We start from the raw sequence: 27,952 nt of genomic DNA on the forward strand, positions 1-27,952 counted from the left end.
CTCTGACCGCCATTGTCCCTCCCCTGACTGATGTGCCCAGAGAGAGGGCTGGAGGGACTGACCCCAATAGTGCTGCTGGGGCTGTCCAGCATGGTCAACTGTCCAGCCCAGGCTGAGGCCACAATGACAGTGACCCCAGGCCCAGGGATCCACTGTGTCCCAGGTAGTCCCTGGGAGCTCCCTGACCCTCTGCAGCGAAGCTGAAGCCCAGGTCACCTCTGCACGAGGGAGGAGCTGGCCAGAGGGATGGGGCCCAGAAGATGCGGGGCCGCCTGTGCCTCTGCCCACCCCTGCGCCTGGCTGGTGGCATCGCCTGGGCAGCGCCTCATGACTTCCCTTTTTCCCACCCCCATAAGCACTTATGTGGGGTTGTCAGTGGGGCTGCCTGTCTTAAAACACAGGTTTTATTATTCAGGTATGAAGAGGCCAACAGATTGGGAGATGATGGCCATTGAAAAGACAGTTTGTTCCTCTAAGTTCCCACGAGGAGGGAGCAGCCACACCACGGGGACCACAGGGCCAGTCAGGAGGCAGAGGGAACGAGGGGGACGCGGTGTCTGTGGGAAGAAACAGGCAAGGCGGGACGCAGGTTTAGGACTGGCCAGTTTGAGTAATTTCAGCGGACTCTGGTGTAGGGGCTGTCCCTAGTCATCAGTGCTGACCCCAGGTGATGAGGGCAGAGGGACAGTGGCCCGGGGTATGAGAACAAGATAAAGGAGGTGGTGGGGTGCGGGCTGTGGATGGGTTGGTTTGCACAGGAAAGGTGTGCTCACAGGTGAGCCCTTTATTGCTCTAGGAACTGCCCAGCCCTGGGAGGGGCCGTCCCTTCAAGGCAGCAAGGCCCCAAGATGTCAAAGCATCAGAAATACAGAAAATAAAAGGCACAGTGAACCCTGCTCCTGCCGGGAAGGCCCAGGGAGGGCTGGGGGTGGTGGGTGACAGCGCACCTAGCAGGTGCTGACAGCAGAGTCTCCCTGTTTGCAGGGAAACCCCATTGCCCACCCCTGCTGCCTGTCACCAGCTAAAATCCCGCAGGCTCAGTGACCTGTCTGGGTGAGGGTGGGCTGGAGCCCCAAAAGGGGAGGCCTCTTGCCCCTGCCCAGGCCTGGTGCCTCCTGGCTGCTGTCTGGCCTGTTTCCACATGGTTTCTGGCTGTTGTGTCTTTTCATTATAATTTTTGTTTGGAGAAATTTAAAAAGTTCAAGGAAGTACAGCAAAAACATGTAGCCCTCTCCCACCGCACACAGACATGCCATGCTGGCACAGCCTGTTCCTTCCAGGCTCCTCGGGCCCCCGACTACCCCACTGCCCAAGACCCCTGGCTGAGCCCAGACTGCAGTGAGAGCGGCCCCAGCCCAGTCATGCCCACAGTACCTGGCTCTCAGTTGGGTCTGGGGCTTTATTGTCCCGGGAGAGGAGGAGCTGTCCCCTCCAGAGGAGCCATCTGACAGGGATCTCTCTCACATCAGCATTTTCCTCTGTGGCTCTTGCTTCCTGTCTATGTCCTCCTGAGAATGTTTCATCTGCCCTGTTAGCCTCTGTGTCCCCATGCCTGGTCCTCAGAGAGTCCCCTCAGTACTGGGAGTAACCGCCTCCCTCCCAGCGTGCCCACTTCCCAGGTGAAGCTGTGCACACGGGATTTCATTGCTTTGACCCGCGCAAGGGCACCTGGCATCCAGAAGGGCGATTTAAAACCTTTTCATCACAGCATGACTGATGCCTGCTCTTCCTTCAGTCGTCCCATTTTATGTGTCCCATTTTAGGCTCTTTTCCTCCCCCTCGTGTTTTGTTTTGTTTTTCTTCTAACTAAAATGATCCATTTATTGAGTTAAACATTGCATATTCAGGACATTCACTTGGTAGGTGATCCTGCATAGTAAACTTGGGATGAAACAAAGAGACCTATTTTTATACATTTTAAAAAATGTAATGGTGTACAGACTTATAATATTGGCTTTTGAGGGGGTGGATTCTTTTATTCTTTAATTGTGGTAAAATATCCATAACATAAAATTTACCATTTTACCCATTTCTAAGAGTGCAGTTCAGTGGCATTAATTACCTTCACCGTTGTGTGGCCACCACCGCCATCATCCCCAGAATTTCTGCCTCTTCCCAAACTGTAACTCTACGCCCATTAAACACCTCCGCATCCCCCCAGCCCCTGGCAGCCACCACTCCACTTTCCGTCTCTATGAATTGGGTGACTGTATATAAGTGGGATCATACGGCACTTGTCCTTTTGTGACTGGCCTATTTCACCCCTCTGTTTTGTGCCCTTTGCCACATGGTATTTTGGCTTTCTATGCTCGGCAGCAGTGGGTGGTAAAGGGGATGTCCTGCTTTTAAATCTGAGGGCTCACTTCTCAGTTTTCAAAACACACTTTAATCTCTGGTTCTCCAATTTTCAGACATTTGCAATGAAACGACACTCGCCGCTTGCCTGGAGGAGGCGTCTCTGCACTCCCTCCACCCCATCGCTGACAAGAGAGGAAGCCCGAGTTCTTAGAACATTTGAGTTAATACCACGGTCATGCACTCTTGTGGGCCTGAGAGCACCCAGGCTCTGGTGCGAACCCTTCACAGCCCAGGGAAGTGTTTCGGGATGGTGGGAGTGGGGACCTCGTGGGCTCTTAGGATGGCCTTGGGACAACAGGCATTGTGGTCAGGCTTGTACCTCCAGAGCCCCTCCAGGAAGGAAGGGGTTTCACTTCCTGCTTTGGTTTGAAAAATTCCAGGAAAGCACCTTGATTGGCCTGGCTCGGGTCACATGACTCTGCCTCCATCCAATCACTGTGGTCAGGAGGATGAGGCAATGTGACTGACCCAGCTTGGAACATGAGTCAGCCTCTGACGCCTGGGGCAGGGTCTGTCTCTTGGAGATAGGGGAGGGGATTCGGCCATCCCAATAGCACTGCCCCATGCAGAACTGTCAGCCTCGCTTTGCAGAGGAGATGGCAGCTTTGAGATGAGAGTGGCCTGCCTGGCCCTGTGGCTGAAACACGACTTCATGGGGATTTGAACTCAGGCTCTGTGATTCCACATGGAGACACTGAGGCCCAGAGCAGGAGCAGACTCACTGGCGTCACACAGCTAGCTGGTGGCATGACTGAGTGTTCCAACCCACACTGCACTGCCTCTTCCAGGAAGCCTTCCTGGCTTGGTCAAGCCAGGTGTTTGTCACCACTCAATGTCACATTCTGGGGATGAGATGAGCCTACGTATGCACCTGTCTCCAGTGTCCAGGACAGGGCCTAGGACGAGTGCTTGGTGCTTTGTTACTGGATTCAGTCGGCACCCCCAGATGAGCTCCTAGCCCATGTCCAGGAGGTTGTGGAGTTCACGGCTGTGGTCCGCCATCCTCTCTCCTTGCCTTTTACCCTCTCGCTGGCCCTCGCCCAGCCCAGCCACGCCGGCTCTCCTGGGCCCTGCTCATGTCTCAGCGCAGCGATCCCCCTCTGCCTTCCTCCCCCAGACTCTGACCATGCAACCTGGGCTGGACCTGCTCCTTCAGCTGTGACAACGACACATTTGCTTATAGGATGGGCCTGGCTGTGCCTTTGCCGGTCAGTGGCCGGGCCCGCACCCAGAGCCGCCCGGAGCCCGCAGCCCACAGGACAGAGACGGGCGGCTCCCCCTGCCCGCCCACAGCCTGGCGCCACCTCATTACAGCCAACGCAGTGTCGATTTTGTAAATTATGAACATTTGTAAGTGTTTATGGAACCCTGGTGTGATTTTGGCGTATGCAGCTGATGATTCAGGGGGGACATGTGGAAACGACAGCCTTATAAATGGGAACCCACTGAAACACCCCGTTACAGAGATTTATGCTGATCCTTAAATATCAGAGATTAATTTTTTGAAAACATCTATAAAATAAGAGATTTATACCTAAAACAATGCTGTACACCATGAAAGGAAGGGATTAGAGTCAATTTATTCATGTATTAGTCAAAAACTCAATTTCATATATTGTGCAGAAAAATTAAAACCCTTTCTGCATTTTATTACAAATTATGCATTATCCATATATGGAGATAAATAATTGATAGCATTACAAACACTTAATCTAGAAAATATTTATTAGGAACAGACAACTCATTTTTTACATGTTTTGTTGAGAACAATATTGCACACTTTAGAAAATTAATGACTTTTTGCAAGAAAAAACGTCTATATCCTAATTCTTTTGTTTAGCATCACGTCCAAGCCAAGGATACACAGCTGGGCAGGGGACGTGGGCATAGGAGCTGTGATGTCCACTCCCTTGACCCTGGCTGCGGACAGGCAGAGGTCTCAGTGGACACAGCCTCTGGCCAGCCCCTTGGCTCCAGCCCAGGAAGGTGCATTTGGAGAGCGCCGACGTATTGTTTTTCTCCTGCTGCCTGAACTCTCCTTGGCTTGTAATTTAAAAATTAGTGTTTCTGACAATTTCTGAGAAAGCATCAAGTGATGGGATTTGTGGATGGATTCACAGATCCTAGAAATCAGCGCTGGTGGACTCTTCACCCAGAGACTTAACGGAGCTCTTGAATTATCTGGGCCCCCAGCTCAGGTCCCAGGCTCCATGCGTGAAGGAAGGTGGGCATTGTGGGTGGTGTGGAGCTCAGCTGAGCCCAGTGTCAGGAGCCATCCACCCCACGGCTGGCTCAGCCTGCCCTTCTCGCATAGTAGCCCTGCCAGGTCCCTGCAAGGGGCTCCCAGCCCCCGGCTGGAACTCGTCATGGGTGGTGTTGCTGGGCCTGGGGCCTCTCTTGCCCCAGGGTGCACCTGCCATCACCCCATCCCAGGCCTGTGTTGAGGGAGAAGAGAGACCCAGGCAGGGCTTTCAGCCACTGATGGCGCTTGGTCACGGTGCACATATGTCACAGCTCTGGCCTCTGGCTGGGCCTCACCCACCCACCTCTGCCCTCTGTTCTCTGTCCCTGCTGTGTTTGTGGGTGGCTGGTCTTGCATGCGGTGGGACCTGATGGCAGTGCCTGGGCAAGTCCTTGTAGCCCCTGTGCCAGCCTGCCCTAGGGAGCACCAGGGATTGATTAAATAACTGTCATGTTTATTAAAAAATAAATTTGGTGCCTAACGGAAGTGCTGTTTCTATACATAGAAAAAAATGTTTAAAATAAAAACCAAAACAGTTTTCAGAGGCCCCACAGTATTAATTATTCATCTCTTGCTAATGAAAACATGCCTTTGTAGGCTGCATGGATCCCCTCCCTGCTTTGTAGCCTGCATGGACCCCCTCCCTGCACATGGGTTTCAGCTTGGCCTGACGGTAGGGCTAGAATGTGTGGCAGACCCTGTGGGCTGGGTCAAGTGGCCGTAAGCCTCAGTGTCACTTGAGCAAAATGGGGGTGACCATGGTACCTCCTCATGGCTACTTAGTGAGCACCTACTGTATGCTGTGACTTGGCCAGCAGGGGATGACGGGGACAGCCTGGCCTGGGGGAGGAATGATGGGTGCTGGTCACCAGGTGGGTACTGGGGCGAGGCCACCCCCTCTGCAGTCAGGCCTGGGAAAGCGGGGTGGGGTCTGACCTGGAGGAGGGAGGAGGTGACAGGAGGGGCTGACTGGATGGCAGTGCCTCCTGAGGGAGAGAAACAAGGACAAAGGCCAGTAGCCTTGGTCTGATGAGATGCCTTAGTGCAGGGGACAGCTTGTGGACATGTCTGTGAGCCTGCCTGGCTGGACTAAAGGGGCCACAGCTCCCAAGGGAGGAACCAACCACACTGCAGCCCTGTGGCCCAAGGCTCTTCCCTGTCCCAAAGAGCCACTGGCTACCCACCCTGGCCTGGCTCAGGGGACAGTGGCTCCATGTCTGGCCACTGAAGCCAGAGGCCCGGCCAACACCCACAGCCTCGTGCCGACCCGCCCCGATCAAGTCCTCTGTCTCGGGTTCACTGTCATTGGGTTCAAGTCTACAGGGAGTGGTGGCCCCAGCTCGGACACCTGCTGGGAGAGGCCTTTTCACCCCTGCCTCCTCCTGGCAGCCTCAGATCCCACTTGTGGCCCCGTTTTTGTGTCCAGTGAGAGGCCAGCCTGGTCGCCGTCCAGGAGTCAGTCAGTGTGGGCGGGTTAAGGAGAGGCCTTTTCACCCCTGCCTCCTCCTGGCAGCCTCAGATCCCACTTGTGGCCCCGTTTTTGTGTCCAGTGAGAGGCCGGCCTGGTCGCCGTCCAGGAGTCAGTCAGTGTGGGCGGGTTACGCCCAGGAAACAAACAGACCCAGACCTCAGAGCCTCTGCACTCCCGCCTCCCTGCCTCCACCTCCCCAGCAGGCCGTACAGCGCACCCGGCCACCCACCACGTGCCGCGGGGGAGTCGGTGGCGGGCCACAGGCCCACACTGCATCCCTGTCCTGCAGCGGCATAGCCGCAGGGGAGGATTTCCTGCTCCCGCGCCAGCCGCGGCTTGCTGGGGTCTTGCTCCAAGTCGTTCAAGGACCCGGCCACCTTCTCGGACACCTGCAGGCCTCCCACCAAGCCCAGACGTGCCCGCACTGACGGGAGCGGTGAACAAAGCTGGGTCCAGAGCCTATAACGGAGGTTTCCGTCCATGGGATCCTGGAGTTCTTCGCTCTTGCCATGCCCTGGGGCAATCCCAGCTCTGTAGGGAGGCCCAGGGCATTGTTCATTCGTTCATTCATTCATCCATTCACAAACACCCCTGAGCATCCCTGGGGCACACACTCTGGCAGGAGGGTTTCCTGAGAGGCAGGGACACTGATCTCAATAACCACCTGCTTGGTGGCCGAGGGGTCTGGGGGCCTGGAGGGAGCCTCTCTGAGCTGCCCATTTAACAGCCTCAGGCAGGGGCACAGGTGTTATCCAGGGAGATGGCTCTCCAGGTAGAGATGACCTGTGCGCTTGGGCAGCAGTACAGCAGGGGCCCAGCAGGAAGATCTGGCAGCCCTGGGTCAGGTGGCGGAGGGGGAAGGGACTGCAAGGAGGGGCAACACAGGAAAGTCTCCATCTCTGTTGGGTGGCTCTGTCCTGGTCAGGAAAGGCTCTCCTGTCCTGGCTCCCCCTGTGCTGGGGCAGGTAGGGATGTGTAGTGGTGCCTGCATCCCCACGGCCCATGTCCAAGGACCTAGGCTGCCCTGGCTCCCACCAGGACCCGGGCTCAGGGTCTGCACGTCAGGTGAACAGAACCCGGTGGGGCCTGGCCCTACTACGCCCTGGTGAGGCTTGCTCAGAAGGCATGGGGGGAGCTGGCCTGGACGTGGCCTGATTGTAGCCTGTGAGGGGGTGAGGCGAGGCAGGCTGGCCCACCACCGCGTCCCGCCACATGCCTCCTCCACCAGCAGGTCTGACCTCACTGGAAGCGTCCTTCAGCCTGGTATGGATTTCCTGTCTTCACCGAGGCCACTGCGCCAGCCGGGCGCAGGAGCTGAGCAGACGGTCAGGCCTGGGGATGCTTTCCTGTTGTGGTGGGGGTGGGGGTGAGTGGACCCCAACCTCCCAGAACTAGGGCTCCTCTTCCTGCCTGTCACTGTGTGGCTCCTTTCAATGGCTCCTTGCCTAGTGTGGTTGTTGGGTCTGCCCTGCAGTGTGGGCGGCTGTTCAGCCAAGTCCCCACCCCTACTCCAGGCTTGGACCCTCTGCCCATCTCCCAGGGCAGGAGGCCGGGTGTCCCCAGTGTAACCCTAGGGCCCTTTCCCTAGGTGCGACAGAGACACAGTCACTGAGCTTGGCCCGTGTGTTGGGCACACAAGTGACCTCACTCAGGAGACAGTGCAGTGGCAGCAGGCCCAGAGAGAGGTCGTCGGCTACCATGTCACACAGCAAGGCTGGTAAAGGCACACACTCTGGTCCTTGATCCCCTCCAGCAGCCCTGGGTGGGCCAAGCAGTGGCATGGGGGACCCCTGGGTGAGGAGGGGGAAGCACTGGGCAGAGGGGGAGAGCCAGGGACCAGAGGCCAATGTGGAGACGAAGGCGGGGATGTGAGCCCAGGACAGCAGATGCCATAGTATGGCAGACAGGCATATGCACGCACACGCGTGCACACAGGCAGCACGCCTACAGACACACACACGTTCCCACATGGGCAGCACGCTAACACACACACACACACACACACACACACACACACACATGGGCAGCACGGTCTCAGACACACGCACACTCAGAATCAGCTGTGGAGCCTGCGGCGAGGACAGCAGGGGTGCTGGGCAGGCAAAGCCGACTGCTGCAGCGATAATTGGTCCCTGGAAGACAGGCCTGGCTCACCTTCTCCAAGGCCAAAGGGTAGCTAACAACCCCTGGTTCTGGGCAGGGGCGTCTGAGGTCCCCACCCCTACTCTGCAGTGGTTTCTGGGAGCTGTGGGGAGCACCCGGAGCAGGAGCCCTGGGACACGGGACTCCATGGTGTGGTCCCCGCGGCTGGGCCACCTGGGCATGCCCAGGCCCCTGCAAGCCCCCATGTCCCCAGATCCCCCAGCACAGCAGTGGGTGGGGAGGGAGTGGAGCTGCAGGAGGGGGCTAAGGAGGTACGCGGGGCAGGAGCTGGTGTTCTCTGTGGAAACAGGGCATAAGCACTCCAGGCCTGGCTCGGGGCCCCGTGAGGATCTCGGGGACTCTGGCCCAGGCCTGGGCAGGACCCATCACTCCCTGGAGGAGGAATCTGAGTGCAGGTATGCTGGACGGGCTGACCCAAGGTCCGAAGGCTGACCAGGACCCAGCAGTGTGGGCTCCACAGCTGTTCAGGGCTGGGCCCAGGGTCAGGGCAGCTAGTGGGACATGGGAACTCCTGGGGTCCTCAGCTCCCAGCCACGCAGAGAACAATAACTGCTCTGCTCTTAAAACAATTCATTTTGCTCTTCAAGAAACTACCAGCTGTTTACAGTCAGCATGTAGGAGCTGCCCCGGGGTGATGGATTCTGCTGATGCAGCCGACCTTTGGCTTCCAGTGAGGAAGGGCCACTCCAGGCCTGTCAGGACAGGCAGAGGAAGCCACTAGGGGCTGGGCCATGATCTTCCCAGCACCTCCACATCCCCAAGGCCACTATTATGTGCAGTCACTGGGGTCTCAGGGAGCTGCCCTGGGAGAATGCAGCATTGTGAGGCTGATGCACTGTGACCGTGAGGGGTCAGGGTCGAGGACTGCTGCAGGGAGGGTGTGAGGTGCAGTGGGGAAGTCAGGAGGTGCTCCTGAGAAGGGGGACTGGGAGCACAGGCCCAGGGCAGGAGGGAGCTGTGCCTGGAGAGAGCACACAGCAGGGGAGGGGCTGGGAGGAACCAGCAGGTACAGTGGCCTGGGGGACGGTGCTATGACACCAGACCTGTGCCTGCTGGGGGCCACACAGCATATCCCTCAACCAGGCGCAGGCACAGCAGGGCTCCACAAATACTCGCTGAATTTGAAAAATGGAAGCCAAGGACATACCCCACACATGCAAAAGCCTGGAGGACAGGGCAGGGGCAGGGCACCTCCTGCCTCAGAACATCTCCAAGGTTCACCTGCCAGCTCCCACCTACCTGGTGCAGGACCCGGTGTGGGTGGGGGTGTCCGTGGCCAGAAGGGCAGCTCCTTCTGTTTGGAATCTGTACCCTCAGAGGCCCAGGATCCCCAGGGGGAGGTGACGAGGCTGTGGAGAGGGCTCCTGCAGCAGGGCTGGGCCTGGGAGTGCCCCTCAGGGAGGGACAGACATGCCAATTCTAGCAGAATTAGGGGCACACGAAAGCTTCCAAGGCGAGAGACCTGGTGGGGCAGGGACATTGGTCAGAGGCTCACTGTGGGGATCACTGGGTCTAAGTCCTGCCACTGTGGCTGGGAAGCCAGCTGCTCCCTCCCAGGCCACTAAGGCACCTCACAGTCCTGGCCTGACCCATCATGGGGTCTTGGGTCCCTGAGGCGGGCACTGAGAATGGACTTTGGGGCTAGAGAACCAGGCCCCAAACCTTGGAGGCCCAACTTTCAGGCAGAGAAGCCAGAGGTGTAGGCGGGGGAGAGCCCCAGAGGGAAGAGGCTGAAGCCAGCCACGCAGGGAGTGGCGGAGTCTCCTCAGTCTGACCTGCTGTCCTCCCCTGGGCAAAGGCACATGAGTCTCGGAGCGCGGCTGCTCCATGACAAGGGACCCATGGTGGACAGGAAGGAGGATGGCAGCATCCCCTGTGGACCCCTGGCAGAGCAGCTATGCTCTCTGACCATCCCCTCCAGGCACCCGGGGGGGAATGTTCCCAGTGACATTGGCCCTTCTACTCCCAGCCATGTCGCTGGATGCCCCCCATCTGGCCATTTCTGGACACTGCTGTCCCACAGTCCTGCAGGGGTCCCATGCTGGATCAGGGGCTTTGTCTCCAGTCTCTTCCTTGCCGTGCCGTGGGGCAGCATGGGCCCTGCTGCACCCCAACCCTCCATCTCCAGACTGGGCCCCAGTGTGGACACTCTCTACAGGCCAAGCCAGCCTCTCCAGCCACATTCTGTGACTGCTTTTGGGGGCTGGGATTGGCCAGAGTTTCAGCAGCAGCTTCTAATTTTAATGCCCAGTGAACGGTGACCGCCGCAGCACGCAGCAGGAAAGAGCTCCCCAGGAGCACATAGAAGGGGCCAGGGCTTCCCCTGGACAGTGCCAGGGAGGAGAGGGTCACTGCGGTGGGCCCCGCCTGCATCTGAGGGCAGCCTTCCTGGCCTGAGCGCCGTTTGCTGCTTGGGATCAGCCCAAGCCGGTCTCCCTGAGGACAAGAGGGCTTTGAGGAGGTGCCTCTTGCCCATCTTCAGTGTCCCCAGCACTGAACACCAATGAATACCTGGAGGTTACACTAAATACTGCTGTGGGCATGAGGGTGCTTCCTGGGGCCTGTGTATCAGAGGAAACCCACCCTCGGGTGTCTGGGTGCCCATGACAGGAGCTCGAGTCCCAGGAGCTGCGCTTGGCTGAAGGTCCTGGGCTGACGATGTGTCTGGGCCAGCGTGGGCTGCATGGTGACAGGAGGTGGCCCCATGTGAGGACCCACAGTCAAGGACTGGGCCCGGCAGATGGAAGACCCCAGGCCAGGAGACACAGGCTGGGAAAGGAGGAGCTGCAGATGCATGAGCCCCAAAAGTGAACGAATATGCTCAAATCCCAGCCCCAAGAGATTTTGGGCTGGGTGACATGCTGGCACTGTGCTCAGATTGTCCCTCTGTGCACTGTGCACACACATGCATCTGTGACAGTCCATGTATGGTGTGTGGATCACTCCCTCCTGGGCCCAGCCCAGGTGCTGGGCGTGAGTGGAACCCGGTTTCCTGGCGAGTTTGTGCTGTGAGCTGCATGGCTGGGCTGATGAGGGGTGGGCAGGGGCCTAATGCCATCGGGGCTGGGTCCGGGCATGGGTGGGAGTTCCTCATCCCCAGGGCTCCTGGCCTTGCTGGCATCACTGCAATTCTCAACACAGCCCCAGAAGAGGCAACCGAGACTTGGGGAGGTGAAGTGACCACCGAGGCCACCCAGAAGCGGGTGGCCAGCCCACGACCCTGCCCAGGCTCCTTCTGGGCCCTGTGCTTTCATCTGAGTTCTGATCTCTAGTTTCCCAGCTACAAGAATCATGATGTTTATTCTTGGTCATCCTTTTTTTTTTTTTTTTTTTTTTTTTTGGTCATCCTTGCTGAAATCTCTCCATCGAGGAGCAGCATTTTGGGCTCTGCGTCCCAAAGGTGCCCAACACATAGGAGTCGCCCAGTGCGCTGGCTCAGCCCCACATTCCCCAGACTTGCCAACCTACCCTCTAGCAAAGGGGCCTGGACTCAGATTTTTAACAAGAACCAAGAGATTCTGTGGATCAGTCAGATTGGGAGGGGCTGGTTTGTAGAGGGAGAAGCCCTCTGTGGTCTCATGTGGCTCCCCGCAGCTCTCATGGTGGTGGCGTGGCCCATGATGGCAGTTGATCCTGGGTCCCCTTGGAACCTTGCTGCTCAGGCCGGTTCCCTGACTGATGCTCCCAGCACACGACAGTCCTTGAGCTTGGCAAGGGGGCTCCCGAGTCTCTTGGGAGCCGTGGCCTGAACAGCAGAGGTTGCCCCCACCTACCTAGGATCCACACCCCTCCCAACTCCTGCTGTGGCGCTCCCAGGGGTCGGGAACTATTTCAGCTGCACCGGCCTGTCCTCCTGCCAGGCTTCCACGAGCAAAGATAGTGCCGACGTTGACAGAACGGGTAATGAGGTGCCAGCATGGCACTCTGTCAGCGAGAAGGCCCAATTGTGGGGGACAGTGTGGATGTAGGGCAGGCCTGGGGAGTGCAGAGACAGCCGTTGGGTCCCGCCTGTCGGGGGGGGCCACACACAGCCTTTGGCCACCAGCCGCAGCACTTGGACTGGTAATACCAGGTCATCCCCAGGTGCCCACTTGTGCCAAGCCTACCAGACCCTCAGCTGACATGACTGGGCGCAGGACCTCATGCACGGAGGCCTGGCCCTGAAGAACTACCCCAGAGGTGCTCGCTGGTGGCAGGACCCACCTCAGCGTCTCAGGGAGCAGCACGTGGGTGGGGTGCAAGTGAGACCACACAGCAGTGCCAGGTGGGGGCAGGCTCTGCCATGGTCCAGGCTGCCGTGCAACACCCTAGACCAGTCCACAGGTCCCCCAAGTCACAGACCCCAAACACAGACGCATGTTGTTTTCTTCTTCAGTCCAAGTGCACTGGCAAGGAGCCATGGCCTCCATCCCGGGGACTGGGAAGGAGGCTGCTCTGGAGGGTGTCGGCAGGATGGGTCACCCCAGAGGACCGAGCCCCTCCCTCCTGTCAGCTCAGAGTAGTTAGAACTGGTTGGAAACCCTGAGGCAGGAAAGTGAGGTGGGGAGGAAGACCCATCCCCCGCTGCTCCAGTCAGCGCCCGTCCTGAGCCCAGGCTCCACCGTGCCCTGCCCTGCCCAGACTGGCCTTGGGTCCAAGTCTGGGTGTCGAGGGCGGGTTCCAGGGAGAGGGCTGCAGGCCTGGTGGAAATGGGCTGGGTGTGGGACCTTGTGGATGTCCCAGCCCCTCCCTGAGATCAACATCCACCCCAGGCCTAGCTTCCCCAGGCCTGGGGCTGGACATGGGGCTGGAAGAGTGGCTGGAGGAATGAGTCCCTAGAGGACATGGGGACTCTGGGAGGCGGCAGCCGAGAGCCCCCGTGAGGGTCTAAGGCTGACCCACGCCTGGACCTGCTCGGACTGTAGCAGCTGCAGAGGGGATGTGGGTCCTGAGCATCTGCTGTGGGCAAATTGTGCTGGGGCCAAGGACCCCTCCCAGCCACTCAGCCAGGTTGGCAGGTCTCTGGGAAAGCGCTTCGTGGGCGTGAACCTCCTGCAGAACCTCGTGTCTCCTCATGGTGCTCCCTGCTGCTCCCGGTCAGCCCCTGTCTCATTAGCCCGGAGCCCGCAGTGCATGGGGCAGAGCCATAATGGGAAAATTTTCTGGCTAAATGGATAGCTGGCCACAGTGTCCAGCCTGGACTGTGCCCGAGCCTAGGCCTTAGGTTGCCTCCCCAACAGGCACCAAGGACAGGGCACACGACTTGTGACTCATGTAGTTGGAAGGGGAGGATGGATGGGTCACTGAGGCCCCGGGCTCCAGGATGGCCTCCAGCCACCCCTTCCCCTCCTCTCTCCATCCCTCTCCCATAGGCCAGGCTGGTGGGCACGGACCTCACACGCTGGAGGGTCCACCAAGGAGCTCGTCATAATGTGTGGCCCCCACCTTGGGGGAGGCCTGCTCTACTGAGGCAGCACCTGCACAGGGCCCAGGGAGGGGTCCTCACCCCTCAGCCCCACCCCATGGCCATGGCTTGTCCCATGAAGGCACCCCATGCTCGCTCCCAGTGCCATGCCCTTTCCCTACACAATGCTCTCGGGCCACCCCATTCCAGAGCCCGGCTCGGCTCTGGCTGGGGGTGTTCAGCTCCCTGTGCCCTGCCAGGCTATCCCGCCAGCCCCCAAGTCCCTGTGGGGCTCTGCAGGCTGGACGCTGGGCAGCCCTGGGAGGTGAGGGACTGAGGAAGGGGGGGTGAGCCCCACTCTTTGTGACTGAGGACCACGCACAGCAGGGGTCCCAGCTGGGGCAGGAGGGCTGTGGTAGACAAGACTGGGCATGGAAGCGGCCAGGCAATCCCTCAGGCCTCTCCTGGAAGGGTTCTGGGAAGGGTGGGGCTCCACATGCCATGAGCTGGACCCATCCCGGCTTTGCCTACTTAAGGCTCTTGGACAGGCAGGTGGGGGGCACTATCCCCGCAGTTCAGGCTGGCTGCCTCACAACACAGTGTTCTCCATGCCTGAACGGGGCAGGGGCCAGGCTGCCAGGCCCAGGGTCCCCTGAGCCCTGCTTCCTTCACCCACCAGCCTGGCCAGATCTGGGGTTTCCGCCTTCAGTGCCTGGTTTTCAGACACCGCAGCCCCTGTAAGCCTGTCCTATCAGCGCCTTCTTTCTCCTGGATTTGCAAGTCAAGTCCCGAATCATCAGGCTCCTGCTCTGTCTCCAGCCTGATAGACGGAGAGCTGGAGGCCCCGTGGTGCTGTGGCAGCAGCCCAGAGAGGCAGCCTGGGGGCCCCAGAGGCAGGTGGGGCAAATCCCGCAGCCTTGTGCTTCCAGGGGCATCCAGAGTCACTCCGGTCCAGGTCACGTCCCTGCTCTGCCCCCCCACCAAGGGGCCACTGTATGTGGTGAGTGGTCTAGCCCAGCCCCCACCACCCTCCCCACGTTTTCTTTCTCAGAAAGTCCCAGTTCCCTCCTTGTACTCACGGGGGAAGATGAGGCCCTGCCTCTGGGGCCACAGGAGACAGACACACCCTGACTGAGACAGACAACGGGCAGCATGGCAGGTTGCCCAAGTCACATATATTTCCATGTCTCCTCTCCAGACTGAGGAAGCCTTTCCAGGAGCCGCCAGTAGCCTCCCTTCATGGCGCTTACGACTAGACCTGGCACATGCCTGACATTCACCTGTCCCACCCAGGAGACGGGGCTGCCTGACTGCACTGGGACAGGGTTACCCCGGGCCACCTTTGGAGGGGTTGAGTCCATACCTGATGCAATTAGGTCTCTGCCAGCAGGGCAGGAGGGGCATTGGTGGGCGTTTTGACCCAAGGACTGAGTGAGGTGTAGCCAGGGTTGGCTTCCAGGTGGAGGTGGCCCCAGAGCCAGATCTGTAGGACTCACTGAGGTGGAGAAGGCTGGGTGCAGGACCCTATGTCATTCCTCTTGGAACGTCCATAACAGCCAGCAAGGACAGCGAGGCTCCAGCTAAAATGCCAGCCCTGCCAGCCTGGTGCCCCCAAGACTGGTTCTCATGGAGCTCGGCCACTGCTCTCAGCCCAACACTAAAGACGGGTGTGCCGGGGCAGCCCTCACTCTTCACCAGTCCCAGAGGTGTGCATGTGTCAGCCGAGGCATGGGGACTGAGGTGGCTGGGTCTTTGCCAGCCCGTCCTGGCTGGGGGCTCCATGTGGCCTTCCCTACAGCCTCCTGGGCCAGGAGTGAACACTGAGGCTTGGCCACAGCGACACAGGTCAGGGCCTGGTTACTGCACCTCTGCTTTTGCCTAAAGAACAGCGTGCAGTAAAGTCCCCAAAGGCAGTTTCTGCTTCTGCAGCCATCGAAGAGCAAAGTTGCCCTCCCTTCCCCGTAGCCCCAGAGCCTGTGGGGTCCATCAGCCGAAGGTCATCACAGCCTGCGGGGCGCTCGTGGGCCTTTGGCACCCTTGAGAGCCTGCTGTTGGCTGGCTATGGAGGATCTCATGGGCACCCACCCATTGCTCGACCCAGGGTATCCCAGATGGCATGACCTTGGGGATTAGGGGCCCAATTTTGGCAAGGAGGGTCCCACCTTCTCTGGCCTTCAGGTGTCTACCAGTAAAGGGTCAGACAGCCTGCCTAGCTGGTCTCCATAGGGATGCTTGGGTGGCCTAGGGAGGGGCTGGGGTCAGCTGGGGCCCTAGGACTCACAGGAGCTCCCAGTTCTCCAGTAATGTCATCCTAGGTCCTGGGGATAAGGGCCCCAGCTCTAGGGGGCTAAGCTGGCACTCTCACTGACCCCAGCAGCCCTGGGAGAACTCGGCGGGCTGTGTCCCCTATCCCCCGTCCCACCCAGAGCTCCTCCTTACCAGCCCTCTGCTGGCACCTGGGACCAGCACGGTGGCTGGGCCTGTCCAGGGCATCATGGCAGGAGGCAACTCTGAGGGCAGGGCAGTGGGCCCCACGTGGGCGGGCTGCCATCCAGGTCTGCTCCTAGGCACCCCCTCCTCGTCTTCAGTGGTGACAGTGACCCCCTCCTGAGCTGGTGAGTGCTGCTGTCATTGGGTGCTGGGAGCCTGGGGTGGGGGTGTGGCAGATGGCCAGGTGGGGGATGCTGCTGCTCCTGCTGACCTGGGTGGGCTCTCCTGGGCATGCCGACTCCCAGACCCACATCCGCATGCCGCTGCCTGCCCCTCCATGTCGCTCCTCTGTCCCTCCAGCTGACCCAAAGTGCCCTTAGCCCCTGAGTCAGTGGGTAACGGCCCTGCTGTCCTATCCCTTGGAGGAGGGCTCTGGGAAGGGTCTGCACCTGCCAAGGCCCCTGACTGCCGTGGGGATGGTGGGTGCCGGGTGCCCCCTCAGTCGGGTGAGTTTGTCCTATTTCCAGAGTGAGATGCTGGGTGGTTCTGTTTGGTTGTGTTAATCGAGACCGGCTTTTACAGAATATGCCTCATGGGGTGAGGACATCCGCACAGGCTTGGTGCTCAGGTTAGCCCAAATGCAAGGAATGGGCTTGGGGTGCAATCTCACCCCCCACCCCATCCCCAGGCATGACTGTCCCTGTCTCACAGAGCCAGGGCCTGTGGCAGACCAGACCCAGCAGTGGGACCAGGAGGGACCCAGGGATTTAGCACCCTGGACTTCCCCAGGCAGGGTGTGGTCTCCACCCAAGTCAGGCTTGGATGTGGTCTCATGGCCAATTTGTCCCTCTGCAGGTCTGGAGAGGTCCATGGCTGGAGCGGGGGAGGGACAATGTCCTGAATGATACTGAACAGGGAGTGGGAAGACCACTGCACCCCTCCTCCTCCCCAGAGAGGGGGCCTGTTGAAGGGGGCAGCGGGGGAGGGGCTGCTAAATGGAGTAGGTGGTGGGTGGAGAGATGAACAGGCAGACAGGCATGGATGGACGGGGCACTAAAGCAGGTCAGGCTGCGGCTGCTCCACCCAATCTGTGGTGGAGCCTCAGGGAGGGCTTCTGAGGCTGAGCCCCCCGAGCTCCCGAGTCCTGGAGACCCCCTGCTTCTCCCACTGGCTGCACCGACTGCCTCCCAGAAGCCCCCGGCAGCCCCGGAGGCTGCAGGACCCGCTCCACCTCCACTCTCTCTCTGCTCCATCATTTTTCAAAAATAATTGTGCAGAGGCATCAGGCTGTCTCCGTGCCCCTCCCCGAAGGCTGCCCCCCACCCCAGGCTGTCTCGGAGTCCCCAGACCCTCCCGGGCTGGCCTCGCCAGCTGTGCTGTGTGTATCAAGGTATTTTCCCTGCAAGGTCTTCATGATTCCCTAATCGTTTGCATTTATTTTTCTCCTTCCTTGGTGAGCGGCCCTTGCAAGCCTTGGCCCGGCTCTCCTTGGCAGGCATCATTAATGCGGCTTCCGAGCTCGTGCGTTTGGAGGGGGCTGCTCCCGCCCCACCGGCCCGGCTGCCGCTCCTCTGCCCGCCCTGAGATGGATGTTCCTTTATTGCCCATAAATCTCTGCACAGCCCTTTGTAAAGACAAATCGGAGGCCGCCCGTTCCCCGGTGTTTGTCGGGGCCGGTCGGCGGTGGCTTTAATTAGCCCTCCCCGCGGAGGCTGCACCGGCAGGAGCAGTCCGGAGAGGACGGCGCTGTGCGGTGTCCATGGAAGGGGCTGTCCTCTGCCCTCTCACTTTGTCTAGAGGAACCAAGACTCGGCCGTGTGAGGGGACAACATGCCGCTCCTCCCTCATGCACGTGTCCGTGTGGACTCCCGATGCCCACGTGGCCCAGCAGCAGTCCAGGCGCAGGCAGGGCCCTCTCTGCCCCGGCAGCCCAGCGAAGATGCCCGCAGCCCAGCAATTCCCCTGATGGTTACCAGGAAGGTGGCCCATGGGTTTTACCTTCTATCTGGGGAACCCATGTGTGAGCTTGGGGCTATGGTCCGAGGGCCAAGAAGACAGGTTCCTGGGTGAGGGGACAACTGGAGGGAGGGACAGTGTGGCAGAAGCACCCTGTCTGGCTCCGCTACTTGGGGCCTCAGCCACTGCAGCAGTCTGCAAGCCCCTCTGGTGCTGGCCCTGAGCAGGGACCCCTTCCATGAGGGTTTACTCATTCCTCACAACAGGCAGGAAAATCCAGGGCCACTGAGATGTGGTGACCTATCCCTGACTCTCAGCCCCCATGAGTGGCCAGACAGGTGTGGACACTGTGGATCCACTCCATGACCTCCAGCTGGGTGGAGGTCAACCTGGGGGGGGGTCAAGGAGGGCTTCCTGGAGGAGGGGGGGTGTCAGAGCCAAGAGTTAAAGAAAAATGATCCCGAGGAGCCTTGTGGCTGGAGATGGGTGTACAGGAGCTGGAGAGACGGGACTGGATGGTGCCCACTCCTTCACCCACCGGCTTTGCCTTGACCCTCAGGATTCTAGGCTTGGCCCAACCCTGTAGGGAGTGGCCTGGCAGGGTCCCCTGCCTCTGAGAGCAGGACTCAGTCATTGCAGCATAGGGGTTGAGGAGACAACCTGCCTGCCTGTGAGGGGCTCCTGAAGAGGTGTGTCCTGGCAGAGCCTCCACTTCCTCCAGGAACAGGCACTAGCACCAGGCCCCAGTGCTGGACAGGGCTGACCAGCCCGGCAGGCCCACGCCTCCAAGTCCAGGCTCAGCTCCTAGATTCAGGGTTGATGTTGTGGGACAGGCCAGTCTGCTGGGGAACCTGGGAGCTCCAGGCCCCCCACAAGCACCCTCCTGCCAGGAGCAGGGTTCCAGGGGCCACTGGGCCCACCCCTGTCACAGCCTCTCTCTGAGGCCTCCATATAGTGGTGGCTTCGAGCCACTGTCCCCATGGGGAGACTGAGGTACACCCACTGCTAATAGCAGCCACTGTGCTGTCTTCCTGGGGCCACCCAGGCTTCACATGGGGAGCCCTGCCAAGTCCCAGGCTGTGATGTGCAGGCTGGGCCCATCGTGCAGGAGTCCAGGGATCCAGGGGTCCAGGTGTCCAGGGAAGCCTTGGCCCTGTGCAGGGTATGAAGAGAGCAAACGGGTGAAGCAGGTCCCCATGGAGGAAAGGAGGAGAGACAGGACCAAGGGCAAGGCCACCAGCAAGGAACTGGGACATGGGGCGGCCACCAGAGGGCCCAAGGCACTGTGGGAGAAGTTGAGTTGAGGGCTGGGCCTCCTCACTGCAGCTGGAGGTGGCTCAAAGGTCACCTGACCAGACATGGAATTGCCATGGTCGTGAGTCCGCCACAGCTCAGAGTTTCTCCCCCCGAATGACATCCCCAGGCCGACTAGCACAACAGGAGAGATTGACAGCCAGGGTCTCGTGATGTCCCAGGGCACTGGGGTAAAGAAGCCACACAGCGCTCTTGGGCAGAGCCACAGCTGGTAGCAGGTACCTGAACAAGGGTGGCCTCAGGTCCAATCCTGCCTGGATCTCTGTTGTCTCGTCTGTGCACTGGGGACATGAGCAGCCTCTTCTTGTGAGGACGTGAGTGTGAGGCATCCACCCCACACTGGGGAGGCCGAGAGCGGGATCAAGGCCAGTGACTGAGGCGGGCAGCCCCAGCTGTGACAAGGGGCCCCACCCTGTGCCGCTGTGGCCAGCCTGGGCTCGGCTTATCCGACAAAGCAACGCTTCCCTCTCCACATGTTCCCGCATGTTCTTGGTCTCGCTGGACGTTAGTCTACCATCAGCTGTTAACCATTTTGCTGCTTCTACTATTTCAGAACTAATTTAAGAATTAAAAAATAATTCTTCCAACTACTGTGCAAAGCTCTGGGCAGCCAGATAAATAGGGGACAGGCGCTCCCATCCGAGGACACGGGCCAGCCACGCAGCCCCACAGGGCAGCTCAGGGACACCTCGGCCCCCTGGGCCTACATTTGAGCCTCGCCGCCCTCCTGGCCTTGGGAGTGGGGGGTCACGGCTGGCTGAGGGAGACCCCCAGGAGCAGCCCACCCCTGAGGGATGCTCACCCTTGCCCTATTCACCCAGGGTGGCTGCAGCCACTGTGAGCCCTGGCTCCAGGTGTCACCCTCCACCAGTTGTGCTCAGTGGCACAACCCTGGCAGGACCTGGGATACAAGGATGGGCCCGTGAGCTAGGAAGGATTTTGTCTGCAGGTCACCCTGTGGCTGGCCTGGCATCCTTGGATGGGGCCAGGAGCACCCACCATAAACCAGCAGCCAGCATCCAGGGAGAGGTTGACACGAGGCACACTGATGCACATGGCTTTAATTAGCTTCCTGCACAGGCCTTGGGGGTCCAGGAGACTGAGACTGGCCATCAGCCACTACCCACCAGCCCCATCCAACACCAAACCTTGGGGAAATAGCTGGGCCAGGGCCGGGGCAGGTGTGGCTGGGGAGGGGATGAGGTGGGTGCAGGTAGGTGCTGAGCCCTCAGTCCCTGGCCCAGCACCACCCACCCCCTCTCCCCATACCCCGTCAGCACTGGGCGGTGAGCTCATTTCTTCCTGGGCTGTAAATATCACCCAAACGCTCACGGCTCCCAAATGTGTCCTCCAGCCGGGCCCTTCTCCTGAGCTCAGCCTGCACAGCCCACGCGACACCCCCGCCCAGATGTCGCCTGGGCCTCAACAAGGCGGCCGCTTCTCCCGCGCACCCCCCCCCCCCCACCTTGGGGACAAGCGCCCTGTCCCAGCTGCTCAGGGCAGACGCCGGGAGCCCTGCCCACCACCTCCACCCTCTCAAAACGTCGATGCATCCTGCCCAGTCCAATTTGAAACTCGTCCACTTCCTTCTGGATCCTCCCACCCCCTGTTCAGGCCTGGCCAGAGTGTGGCCAACTGTCCCCCCCGCCCTGCTGCTGCCACCGCACAGGTCCCCACTGTGCATGCAGCAGCCAGAGGGACCGTCTCAGGAAATCAGATCCTGGGACAAAGTATTCAAGGCCTGTGCAACCCACCACATCCCCCCAGGGCCCCCAAGCTCACCTGTCCCCTGCCTTACCCTCGACTTCCATATCACTTCCCCCAACAGGCTTGGTTGGCCTGTTGTCCCCACACACTGACATGCTCCCGATTTCTCCCTCGAGGGGAGAGGAGGTGCAGAGCCCTGAGGGAGAGACTAGGGGCTCCAGCAGTGCCAGAAGGAGCATGGGACTGTGGAGACAGTGTCCAGCTAGGGCATCTGGGGCGGTTGGCCTGGCCACAGCTCCATGTGGGGCTTGCAGCCTGCAGAGCCACCACCTGAGGGCCTAAAAGGGGCCTGCGGGCAGACAGGTGCCTGTCAGAGAGGGCTGGGCATTGTGTCAGCAGAGGTGTGACCTGCTGTCCTCCGTGAACCACTGAGGGTGCCAGCATCCACTGCAGATGCAGAGGTCAAGAGGGCCTCAAGGTTCTTTGCAAATGGGTGTCTGGGGTTCCCGGTCCCAACTCACATGTGGCAGCCCCAGCCTCAGCCCCTGCCCCAGATGTAGCAGTTAGGCTGTGTCTTCTCAGGCACGGTAGGGCCACTTGGGAGGAAAGTGGACAAAACAGTGAGGTCCCTGGGCCCAGAGGGGCTGGTGGGAGCCTTGGGCAAACAATGCCCCACCCGTGCAAAGCCTACTTGAGTGGCCCCATCTCCGGCCCTGTGGGTAAGGCTGCCAGACTGGGAGCTCAGGTGTGCCGGTGACCACAGAGCAGAGGGGCAGACTGTAGGCAGAGGTGGGGGTGGCAGCACCAGCCACACGGGCATGAGGGTCTCTTGGAAGAGGAGAGCACACGGTGGGGGGACCCTGCTGAGGGGGGCCAAAGAGTAGACAGAACCACAGCATCCTGAAGCTGCCCTGGACCCCATGGAGTCCTTGGGCATCAGCACGGAGGAGCCGTGGGGGCGGCTGGGGGCCCTGGTGACTGAGCACATCCCCCCTCCTTCTCCTCCTCCCCTGGGCTTCTGGAGCCCCGGCCGCCCCCACGGCCATCTGGTTCCACCAGCAACGCTCCCCCCACTCCCTCCCCCACGTCCCTGTGTTTTCCTCCCTCTCCCCCACCCCAGCCCCTGCCCTGAGGGGATGGGGGCCCTTTCCTGGGAGCCTCCTGCACTGCTGGCTTCCTGGCCATGTGGCCTCTTTCCCTTTTGTTTCTGAGTCCTCACCGACCCAGGCCTTGGGAAAGCGTGCGTGTGCATATTTTTGCCTATGCTGTGTGTGCTGTTAGCAAGCACATGCGTGCATGAGTGTGTGTGCATGGGTGTAGTCCCCCATACCGTGTGTGCGTGTGCTGTGGGCACATATGTGTGCAGGAGCATGGAGACCCACAAGGGCCTGCCACTGGGTATGGATGTGGTGTAAGCAGGGGGTGCCCTAGGTCCATGCCCGTGGAGCAGTGGCTGCAGGTCTCACGTGTGAGGATGGGCAGTCATGTTGGGGTGCGCATGGTTCCTGCCCGGCCTTGTGGCCTGGCCTCACACACCCAACTCTCTAAGGCCACCCTTCTCCTGCCCATCCCCCAGCGGTGGTAGCAGGGTCCTCTCAAGACCACCCTCATCCCCCACCCTCAGATTCCTCCTGGAGGCTGCCCCAAGCCACGTGGGAGCTGGGGGATGCTGGGGCTGGGCTGTCTGGGGTGGAAGGTACCAGAGCAGGCATCCCCAAAAAGGATGCCACAACTAGACCCGTGGGCCTGGCATGTGCTGTCAGCCCAGCTTGCAGGGGAGGCGGCTGAGTTTCACTGACGTCAGCCATGGGGCAAGCTCAGCCTGCATGGCTGGGGGTGGCAGGGACATCACACTGTCCTTGGTGTCTGAGCTGCCTTCAGCCCAGGCTGCAGCACCTAGCATGCCCGTGACTGTGTGCTGCTCCTCTAGGGCCCACCCCCGCCTCTCATGGCCCACAGCACCCTCAGCCTGAGAGGCCACAGCTTAAGAAAAGAGCTCTTTATTCCACGTCATCCGATATTTTTACACAAGTAAAATAAAATGCATATCTCTATATACCGCGATCCGGGTGGGAGGCGGCGTTCTGGAACAAACGCTGCCTCGGAACCCTGTAAACATGATGGGGTGGAGATGGGGGTGGGCAGGTGGGGAGGCGTCCGTCAGGGAAGGCCTGGCCTGCCCCTCGGGGCCTGCCACCCGGCGCTGGCTGGTGGCGTGGAGGGAGCCCCCATATGTACACACACCTGGCTGCTGAGAAAGCGCCTGTGTCTGGTGTCTGCTCAGCAGGGCCCGAGCACTGTCCACAGCACCAGTGCGAAGCCCAGGGGGGCGAGGCTGTAGGTGAGGGTGGGCAGGGCACCCGAGCCTTCCACCTCACCAGCTGCGCCACCCCCACTGCCCGCCTGGCCCAGCCGGCACTGGCTGCGGGTGCGGTTCTTGCGGGAGCAGCCTGGCCTCCGCCGAGGGCCCGTGGTGGGAAGCCCTGGTGGCTCGGAGCCCTCAGGCCGCAGTGCGGTCAGCGGGGGCTCAGCCGAGTTGGGCAGGATCCCAAAGGGGGAGTCGTTGATGTGCCGCGGGCTTGAGCCATTGCCTGGTGGGCTGTCACCAGGCGGCACACGCCCCTTGAGCGCGTTGCCAGCTGAAGCCGGACTCCCGGCCTCCAGCACATTGGTCTTGTCTGCGGCGTCGGGCTGGCAGCACTTGGGCAGTCCTAGCAGCTCTTCATCGGTGAGCCCGCCGGTCCGGATGGGACGGGAGGGCCGAGTGGCCACAGCACAGCCCTCCAGGTCATTGGCGGCCAGACGCTTGAGGTCGCGGCCAGCCAGGCGCAGGGGCAGGCTGCAGAGCAGCTCAGACGAGGAGCCGCGGAAATTCTGCAGCCAGGCCCAGAGCGGGCGTGCCCGGCAGTCGCACACCCAGGGGTTGTCATTGAGCCGCAGGTACTGCAGGGCACGCAGGGGCACCAGGGCCTCTGCTGGCAGCGCTGAGAGGTTGTTGGCAAACAAGTAGAGTGTCATGAGGCGGCCAAGGTCACGGAAGGCGTGTGGGTGCACGCGGGCCACGCGGTTCTGGTGCAGCAGGAGGCGGTCGAGGCTGTGCAGGCCACGGAAAGCACGCTCGGGCACGCTGGGGATGCGGTTGCCGTGCAGGAAGAGGTGGGTAAGGTTGCCCAGGTCACGGAAGGCGTCGTCGGGCAGTGCCTGCAGCCAGTTGTCCTGTAGGTAGAGGTACTGCAGGGCAGCCAGGCCACGGAACAGGCCCGGACCCAGTTCTTGTAGGCCGCAGCGGTCCAGGTGTAGTGTGTGCAGGCGACTCAGGCCATGGAATGTGGTGGGGTCCACGGTGCGCAGCTGTGCATTGTCACTGAGGTCCAGCTGCTCCAGGAGGGCCAGGCCAGCAAAGGCAGCGGCGTCGATCCGGGCCAGTGCATTCGAGTGCAGCCACAGGATGGTGAGGTTGCGGCAGGCGTGGAAGCCGGCAGCTGGCACATGTGAGATGTGGTTGCCATGCAAGAAGATGCGCTGGCTGGCGGCGGGGATGCCAGTAGGCACGGCCTGCAGGCCCTGCTGGGGGCAGCTTGTTGTCACTTTGGGCTCATTGTAGCATACGCAGGCACCCGGGCATGGCGCTGCCACCCGCCAGGCCTGCAACCACAGCACCCATGCCAGCAACCGGCTCCCTGAAGGCAGAGGAAAGTGCGGTTAGTGGGCAGGGGTCCCCAGCAGGCTAGGGGTCATGCTGGAATTAGGTCGGCCCCTGGGATTGGGCCTCAGGAGAGGCTGGAGCTAGGCTGGGTGCAGTCAGACATGTGGTCACCACCCTTGAGAACTGGGGCTGTTGGGATACCTGCTCCACATGCCACACAGATAATGCTGAGTTATAACCTGCCACGGAGCCACACGCTCCACACCAGGAAACCACATCTGCAGACTCTCCATGCCATCCCACACAATGTTCACACACAGGAGCTGACATGCCTGCTACACCTCCCATCAGGGTTAGCCCACTGGGTCACCCACGATCACCTACTTGAAGGCCTCCTGGGTGGATACTTATGCCTGCAGGTACCTTCTCAGGACTCCAGTGAACACAGAGTCCCCTGGGCCTGACTGCTCCCACCATTCCCAAGCCAGGCCGGGAGAGGGTGAGTGGGGTCCTCAGCAAACACTGGCAGACCAGGTGGCCCATGCTTAAGGCCTGTTAGGAGAGGCCCAGGCAGAGAAGACCAGGGCTGAGCCTCAGATCCCCATGTCCTGCCCAGGCCCCTGGAGCTCCTGAGGCCCCAGGTCTGCTGGGATTCTAGGGAGGCCCCCCTGAATACCATGGCCGTGGGGGAGTTATACTTTATTGAAGAGACTGCACACCCCAGTGGCCCTCTGCCCACCTGAAGGGGTCCCAGGGGTCCTGAGGGTGTCCCACCCAACAGGTCTAGGAAACACTGCCACCAGGCTGGGTCCCACCATCAGTGCCTCTGTTATTACAGGAGCAGAAGCCTGGACATCGGAGGGCACGGGGAGGAGGGCAAGTGGGGTCCAGGGCTCAGGAAGAGGAGTGTGGCCCTGCTTGGGCTCCCCCCCACCCCCGCCACCTCCCAGGCAGGCTGCGCGCTCCTCCACAGCCTCTGATCCCAGCACTCCCGGGCTTGGCAGGGAGCTCCTCCCGAAGCCTCCCCCCTTGGCCTCATTCTCTGCTTCATCTCCCCAGGGAGGAGCTCACTCCTTCCCAGCCAATCCCTGCACAATATCAGCTGCCTCAATCCCCCACCCAGAGCACCCTCAGCCTGGACAGCTTCCCAGCAGGTTCTCCCCGAGTCCCAGGGGGCTGTCCCCCCACTCATATCAGGGCCAGACACACCTGGGGTTTCACCAAGGGCCCATACTGTAGCAGACCCCTCCTGGGTGTTGTACCCAGACCTGGTCTCACCAGCCGGCCCACATACCCCAGCAGTAAGCTTCACTGCCCCTCCTCTGAATGCTGGAGGTTCTTTCTGCCTTCAGGAGTGAGTCTATTAAAACGTGAATCCCCCTGGGAGGGCTATGGCTTATCAGCTAACACTTGAGTTATCAGCTAACACCTTCGCTGACAGCTAACACCTGCGTTGACAGCTAGCTAAGAGCAGGATGCTGCAGACATGAGGCCGGCTAAGTGCAGGGGTGGAGCCGGGAGGGAGGAGGAAAGGAGCACAGGCCAACTTCCCCCACCCAAACTGTGACCCTGGGGCCCTCCAACCCATGCTGGGGCCACTGCCCTCCCCGGGGACCTCTCTGCCTGGGTTAGCACAGACAGTTGCCCTAAACCTAGGGCCTCAGTAAGCCAGGCACGTGCAGTGGTCACTAGGTAAGAGCACCCTTCTAGATTCTGGTCCCCAGGTCTTGGGAGACCCTCCCCACATCTTGGGGGCCTCCTCTGCCCCCATCCCCGGCCCATTTTTTGACCACCTGGGAGATGGCAGCCCCAGGATGGGGGTTTTGGGGGGCAGGCCCAGCCCAGGATCCCCCAGCCTCTGGGCACTCCTCCCCTAGGTCAGTTTTTTGGACCTCCAGCCCTCACCAACCTGGCCCTCAAAAGGCTGTGAGCTCCACTCCCCGAGAGCCACTTGCTCAGGGGTCTTCTCCCTTCTGAAGCCGCTATGTCCATCCTAGGAATGCCCCAGGCAAGGCTCCAGGCCTGAGCCACACTGTGGGGGGACGGCTGCAGGGTGCTCAGCCCTGACAGGAAGTGGGTTCTGGGCATGAAGACACAGTTCCATTCTCACCCAGACAACTGCTTTTCAGAAACCAACTTCTGAGAGCCGGGCCTCTGCCCGGGCCCTGCTGTCAGCACAGAGGCTGGGGTGGGCTCTCTACTCACTGTGGCCACGGTAATTGGTTCTAGCCCAGCCCCCCTTGGGGCCTGCCCGCTAGTCTCCATGGCAACCCCTCTGCTGAGTGAGCATGAGGGGGCATCTTTTTATGAGATAATCAAACCCAACTTTGCGGCATGGGTTTGTATTCACAGCAGGGGCCCTGGGGACACGGAAAACCCAGCCAGGTAGTGGCAGGGCATCCCCTGACCCCACCCCAGGAGCTGAACCAATGGCTCCTGACACCCCTGGCCCTCCACTGTGAATGGCAGCCCCTCCCCACTCCTAAAAAAGGTCACTCTGGCCAGTTTTGCAACCTATCTCCCTGGCCTCTGCAACCCCTGAGCCACAAGGCTTCTCTGGCCCTAGGTCTGTTCTCCACACCCCCCTTCCCATCCCCAACCTGCCCAGCCACTTTAACAAGGAGACTCTGCCCTCGGTCTCTACCTCCCCTGGGACCCACCTTCTACCCTCACCCAGTCTCATTCAGTCCCAATTCTCAGTGAACACCCAGTGTGAGTCCGACTCCTGGCACCCATGGTGAGAAATCAGCCAGCAGAGGCCCCAGCTCTCATGCAGAAACCACACAGGGCATGCATGCCCCCCAGGCTCCTGTGGCCACCTGAGCCTCCCTGGCCCCAGAGTGGCTCACCCCAGCCTCCAGCCCCAACTTCCTCCTGCCTCCAGGCTACACCAGCATGGTCGTGAGGGCTGTGGCCAGCCACCCCTGTACTGAAGGCTCTGAGATTTCAGAGGGTGGGGGTGGGCAGTGACTAGATACTGGCCAGGGGCCTCTCCCCCAACAGCAGTCAGACTGGGCAGGACAGGATCACTGGGTAAAGGCCCAAGAGGCAGGGTGGGCATACAGGCCTGGGCTTGTCCTTGCCACTCCCCTCCCACTGCCCCTTGAGGCTCACCCCAGAGGTGGCAGGTGCTATGGGCAATGGAAGCAGCAGGCGGCCCAGGGAGGCACCAGCACCGCTCCCCTGCACTGCCAGCTCCTGTGAGCAGAGGGCCAGTGTTCACACGGCAGGGTGGGGGGTGGGGGGGAGGCGGGCTATGGGAATGCCTGGATGTGCTTCGGT

At 60.6% G+C, this 27,952-nt stretch overlaps 1 protein-coding gene across 1 annotated transcript in view; it reads right to left on the reverse strand.

Moving 5' to 3' along the window:
* Positions 1–23,008: 23,008 nt before the first annotated feature.
* The window catches only part of RTN4R (reticulon 4 receptor), a 39,540-nt gene continuing 34,596 nt past the window's right edge, over positions 23,009–27,952 (reverse strand). Inside the window, exon 7 of the mRNA XM_008592749.1 lies at positions 23,009–24,704. Coding sequence (XP_008590971.1) covers positions 23,305–24,704 — 1,400 coding nt within the window. The 3' untranslated portion in view covers positions 23,009–23,304. The remainder of the gene's footprint in view (positions 24,705–27,952) is intronic.

The sequence above is a fragment of the Galeopterus variegatus genome, unplaced genomic scaffold (assembly GCF_000696425.1).
Source record: "Galeopterus variegatus unplaced genomic scaffold, G_variegatus-3.0.2 Scaffold8267, whole genome shotgun sequence".
In the NCBI taxonomy this organism is placed as follows: Eukaryota; Metazoa; Chordata; class Mammalia; order Dermoptera; family Cynocephalidae; genus Galeopterus; species Galeopterus variegatus.